This window comes from Varanus komodoensis, unplaced genomic scaffold (genome assembly GCF_004798865.1).
Source record: "Varanus komodoensis strain SLA01 unplaced genomic scaffold, ASM479886v1 scaffold1937, whole genome shotgun sequence".
In the NCBI taxonomy this organism is placed as follows: domain Eukaryota; kingdom Metazoa; phylum Chordata; class Lepidosauria; order Squamata; family Varanidae; genus Varanus; species Varanus komodoensis.
In genome coordinates this window covers 1-5,866 of record NW_025335559.1, presented here as the reverse complement: position 1 = coordinate 5,866, position 5,866 = coordinate 1, and the positions used below count along the sequence as shown (strand labels likewise).

The window sequence follows — 5,866 nt, the reverse complement described above, 5'->3', positions numbered from 1 at the left end:
TGGGGAGAGTTCCTGGAGGAGTTCCTGAGTGGAAATGGTAAGGATGGATGTCTTCTGCTGCGGTCACAGTGGGCCACTTTGATGGCCACTGAAGCATCTCACTCCACTCCAATCTTGTAGCCAGAAAGAGAAGACTGCAGTAGAGATTTCTAGCTATAAGCACACTGCAGAGATTCTTTTCCTTGTAATCTCCTGACTTTCTTGATGGAATCCATGGAATGGTGCATTTGTCAGAGTTGTGAAAGTGGCCTTGTGGTCTGTCTGTCTGTCTGTCCATATGTCTTTCTGTCCATCCGTATATTTATAAGGTATCTATTTAAGTCCTTCTGCACCCAAGGTCACAAGACTGTGTGCAAGGGTCTGTCCCGTGTCTCCTCATATTAGAGGAGAGAGCAGCACGAAGCGTTTCCCGCTGGGGCAGCAGGTGGCCCACCAGAGGTGGGATGAAGGACTCCCTGGAGGGGGAGCAGTCTTTCGAGTCCCTGCAACCAGCTGCCCCTCTGAGACAAAGAGGGCATTGGGTGAACAAGTTCTACACTCAAGAGTGCAAAGCAGGCTGTTTTGATCTCTCTGTGTGTGCTTGAGTGCTTGCATAGTGGGGGAAATCCACACTGCTTCTGAACAGGACAGAAAAGTCAGAAAGAACAGCCACATCATCCTGAGCACAACAGGAGGAAGTGGAGCCTGGAAAGCTGGAGCAAGTTAGGAGAAGATACAGCTTATGCCCCCCTCCAGATAGCAGCAATACAGAGAACCACGCTAATAGAAAGAAACTGAGAGAATCCAAAGGGGCATCCTGGGCCATCTCCTCTGACCCTGATCTCCAGTGGCCTCTGCTCATGACATGCCTACCATGTGGATGCCCAGCCTAGAATCTTGGTTCCCTGAGGATTGCTCCACTGGGACTCATGGTGCCCTCAACTGCAGATGTCGTGAGGTCATAACTCACACCTCCAATTAACTCACACAGCGGCCGGCCACTGTAAACTCCTCCTACATTGGGTGTCTGCCAAATTCACCGTTAGGTCTTCTTGATCTCTTGGACTCTGCCCAGCAGATTCAGAGTCAGGAGGCAGCGGGGGGGGGGGGGGGACAACCACCTCAGAGTCAGGATGAGGAGAAGCCTCATCATTATGTTGTAGGGTGTCTATTTGCTCAGCGGTCCCAGAGGGGCCGTTTGGTCACTGGGCCCCAAGTATAAGACCCCTTGTTCCAATGTCTGATTCTCATTGTGAACATTTGGCTCTTCCTTGCGAGTCGGCATCTCTGTTGAGCCGTCAGGCATGACAGCAGGGGAGAAAAGGTCATGACCCACCTCTGCATGGCTCCCCCTCACATACCTGCATGTTCCCGACAGCCACTGCGCAGACGAGTTACCTTTCTATGAGGCAAAAGCAGATGCTTGCAGCAGGGCATCTGGGAGGGCTTCAGCTCTTCCCGCATTCTCTGGGGCAGACACAGGTGAGCCAAGCTTGCCGTACTCTGCGTGCAGAAGCTTGTGTGAAGGCGCTTTTGTGTGTCCAAGAAACAGCCACGGCTCTGCCCAGAATCCAGTGACATTCCCACCATGAGTGAAAAGCAGCACACAGCTTGATCCTGAAGCTGCTGCATCTCCACTTTCTCAGACAGGAAATTCTCTCTCTCTCTCTCTCTCTCTCTCTCTCTCTCACACACACACACACATACAAGCTCACACCTACAAACAGTCCCAAAACAAACTCACTCCCTGGCTGAGTTCACAGAACCCAAGCACCTCTGTGGGGTTGCTATGTTTCACAGTATCCCATTAGACGGAAAACCAACTGGCTTCCTCAAAATCATGGTCTCCGCCTTGCCTGCTCAGCCCCTCTGCAGGTCCCGCTCTTGCTTCAGCCGCCATGCCTGAAATTCAGTTCGCGGTTGGATGGCTGGAGCAGGTCACACAGCCGCCGCCGCTCTTCCCAGGGACTCCATGGGAGCTGCATATGAGCACTGTGGAAGCCACGGCGCTGGGTTTGTATGATGGAAGAAACCGCAGAGGAGCAGCGATGCTGAAGAACATTCGGTTGTTCCTTACCAGGATGCCAGGATATGCCTCATGCACATTGGCCCAGTGCTTCCCTGATTTCTCCCAACCTTCCCCAAAAGATGGCCTCCTTTTCTGCTCTACCAGCTTTTATTCTTCTGCTCTGAGTGCTGTCCTCATGCAAGGACGGGCTATTTTTCTGCCCACGCTCTGATTCCTCTCCTGTTGTCCAGGGGTTTCTTTAAACAGCTGTCCTGCATGGCAAGTACATCCCTCATTACTCAAGGGGGACAGATGTGGGGACCTTCCCATGAATGGATCCCCATCAGAGGAGTGTGGGACTAGCTGAGAAACGTGGGGAGCTTGAAGGGTGGTTCCTCCTTTGCACTGCTGTGGTTCATCTTGCCCGTCCCCACTGTGGGCAGGGACTTCAAACCTCCTGTCCCAGAACCACCTGCATCCTCTCAGCGGCTTACTCTTGTGTCTTGGCTTTGCTCTTGCAGTGCTGTTCGGTTCCTGGTTCGACCATGTGAAAAGCTGGATTGGAGTAAAGGACAGACCCAATGTCTACTTTGTCTCTTACGAAGAGCTCCAGCAGGTATGGCTTGAACTTTCCGTATATTCAAGTACCAGTAGATACCTTTCTGAGCAGCAAAGGGATCGTTCCCTGCATTTATTTTCAATGAAGACACAGCAATTAAGGAGAANCAGTTAAGGAGAGCTTCTCATATATGCAGGCCTTTCCCAAAGCTGAGTAGTTGTTCTCCCCATTTGTTTCCTTGTGCAAGGAAGGGGACCTTTAATGTTGTGTGTTCACTGGGCGTTGTGCTGGCTAAGGTGCGTCCTGGGAAAAGATGGCTGGCAGTGCTTTGACTGAGAAGCTGGGGCAAGAATCCTTCTCTTGTCCTCATGGCTGCTCTGCCCTGGAATTGCCGGGAAGACAACAAAATAATGTGCCAAGTGTACCCATCACATGGCATCCCCCTTCTCTGTTGCTGATTCTCCACACACTGAGAATGCATCTACTCATCCTGGCAATTTGCTGTCATCTCCCCAGGACATGCGGGGCACCGTGCAGAAGATCTGCCACTTCCTCGGTAAGGAGCTGACCTGTCAGCAGCTTGATTCTGTGGTGGAAAATGCCTCCTTCCAGAAGATGAAGGACAGTGAAATGTTGCAGCCCTCCCAGTTGCCAGAGGAACTTTTTGAACAAACAAAAGGGTCTCTATTGAGGAAAGGTAAAAAGTAGAGCTTCCTTGATAGGCAGAAAAGGGGTTGGGAGGAAAGAGGCAGGTGGGCTGAAAGGTGGGGCACTGTGCTGTGGAAGAGGGGAGCTTCAGCATCCCCATGTTGGGCTCCACAGGAGGCTACTGGCAGCCCCGAGAGGACACTGTTTTCCATCAGGCCTGCAGGATACAGATCTGCCAAGGAGGTGCTGCGCATGGCACATGATCTGCACCGGTCTCAGCACTCCTTGGCTGTTCCCTGCGTGCTGCTCACTCAGACCTTGTACAATGCAGGATGAAGGTTACTCAAAGGGGAGTCACTCTGGGCCTGCTCCACACTGATGTTTCCCGCTCTCTTGTGGTGTTCCAAACTCTGTTTGAAGTGAAATGGAGAAAATCTCTTTTGTTCTCAAAGTCCTGAAGCACGAGCACTGGATTTTTAACACAGTGTTAAGCTGCAAATGGCTTGCCCACCCATGCATGACACTCAAGTTCTAAATGTAAAATACGGGGCAATGCCCTCACCCTGCCCTGTGCAGGTCCATAATAGGCCATTGCCCCAAGCTGTCCTCCACCATCCAAAAGTGGGAGGTCTGGCAAGGGACCAAAATGTTCTAAGTCAATTAGAAACACAGATGTCCAGCTCCAGAATTCTGGTAGCCACCTTTCAGAGATCTAGACACTCTGCAAGATGGTCAGTTTCACCATGTGGATTCAGAACAGACAAATCCTGCTAAGCAATTGGCACTCCAATAGCAGAAAAGGAAATCAATTTAATGTTGAACAAGTATTAGAAGGGATGCTATTTTAGTCCATGGCATTCTCCATGTTTCACCTGTGGCCTATTCTAGAATAAAAATATGAAGTAGCTGGGCAGTTTTACAAAAGTTTAGATGAGATAATACCTGCAGCCCTGTGTTCTTTGAAACATGCAGTTACTACAGCTGTTGATCACATCACAAGATGTAAAAGTTCCCAGGTAAAAACAGCTGTTTAATGAGTAGAAGGGACTTGCACCATAGGAAAGATAAGATTCTTTAAAAGAAGTCAGCGGAAGGAAAGGCCTGGCCTACTTCAGTCCCATGGGGAAGTCATGTCCACACCCCACAACTTCTCTTGATGTTGTTGTTGTTGTTGTTAGTCGTGAAGTCATGTCCGACCCATTGCAACCCCCTGGACAACATTCTTCCAGGCCTTCCTGTCCTCCACCATCTCCCGGAGTCCACCTGTGCTCACACCAACTGCTTCAGTGACTCCATCTAGCCACCTCATCCTCTGCCGTCCCCTTCTTCTTTTGCCATCTATCGTTCCCAGCATTAGGCTCTTGTCCAGGGAGTCCTTCCTTCTCACTAGGTGGCCAAAGTATTTGAGTTTCATCTTCAGGATCTGGACTTCTAAAGAGCAGTCAGGATTGATCTCCCCTAGGACTGATCGGTTTGATCGCCTTGTGGTCCAAGGGACTCGGAGGAGTCTCCTCCAGCACCACAATTCAAAGGCCTCAATCCTTTTGCGCTCAGCCTTCCTTATGGTCCAGCTTTCACAGCCATACATTGCAACTGGGAAAACCATAGCCTTGACTATACGCACTTTTGTTGGCAGGGTGATGTCTCTGCTTTTTAGAATGCTGTCTAGATTTGCCATAACTTTCCTCCCCAGGAGCAAGTGTCTTTTAATTGCTTGGCTGCAGTCCCCGTCTGCGGTGATCTTGAAGCCTAGGAAAATAAAATCTGTCACTACCTCCATTTCTTCCCCATCTATTTGCCAGGAAGTGAGAGGACCGGGTGCCATGATCTTAGTTTTCTTAATGTTGAGTTTCAAGCCAACTTTTGTGCTCTCCTCCTTCTCCTGCATCAAGAGGCTCTTTAATTCCTTTCCACTTTCCGCCATGAGAGTGCTATCATCTGCATATCTGAGGCTGTTGATATTTCTCCCAGCAATCTTAATTCCAACTGGTGCTTCATCTAGCTCCTCCTTTCCCATGATGTGCTCTGCATATAAGTTAAATAGACAGGGCGGCAATATACAGCCTTGCTGAACTCCTTTCTCAATTTTAAAACAATCAGTGGTTCTGTGTCCAGTTCTCACTGTTGTTTCTTGACCAGCATATAGGTTTCTCAAGAGACAAATAAGATGGTCTGGAACAACCATGTCTTTAAGAACTTGCCACAGTTTGTTGTGATCCACACAATCAAAGGCTTTAGCATAGTCAATGAAGCAGAAGAAGATGTTTTTCTGGAATTCCCTAGCTTTCTCCAGGACCCAGTGTTTGTTGGCAATTTGATCTCTAGTTCTTCTGCCTCTTTGAAATCCTGCCTTTACTTCTGGTAGTTCTTGGTCCACATATTGCTGGAGCCTAGCGTGTAGGGTTTTGAGCATCACTTTGCTAGCATGTGAAATGAGTGAAATGGAGTGCAATGGAGTTTGAACATTCTTTGGCATTGACCTTCTTTGGGATTGGAATGTAAACTGACCTTTTCCAGTCCTGTGGCCACTGTTGAGTTTTCCAAATTTGCTGGCATATTGAGTGTAGCACTTTAACTGCATCGTCTTTTAGGATTTTGAATAGCTCAGCTGGAATACTGTCGCCTCCACTAGCTTTGTTGTTGCTCAGACTTCCTAAGACCCATTTGACTTC

At 49.2% G+C, this 5,866-nt stretch overlaps 1 protein-coding gene across 1 annotated transcript in view; it reads left to right on the top strand.

The window, feature by feature from the left end:
• LOC123022474 (sulfotransferase 2B1-like) overlaps nucleotides 1–3,243 on the top strand; it is a gene marked incomplete at its 3' end in the record, with an annotated part of 6,081 nt that extends 2,838 nt beyond the window's left edge. The window contains exons 2-4 of the mRNA XM_044428172.1: nucleotides 5–37; nucleotides 2,509–2,603; nucleotides 3,063–3,243. Of these exons, the coding sequence (XP_044284107.1) occupies nucleotides 5–37; nucleotides 2,509–2,603; nucleotides 3,063–3,243 (309 nt within the window). The remainder of the gene's footprint in view (nucleotides 1–4; nucleotides 38–2,508; nucleotides 2,604–3,062) is intronic.
• Between the last annotated feature and the right edge of the window lie 2,623 nt (nucleotides 3,244–5,866).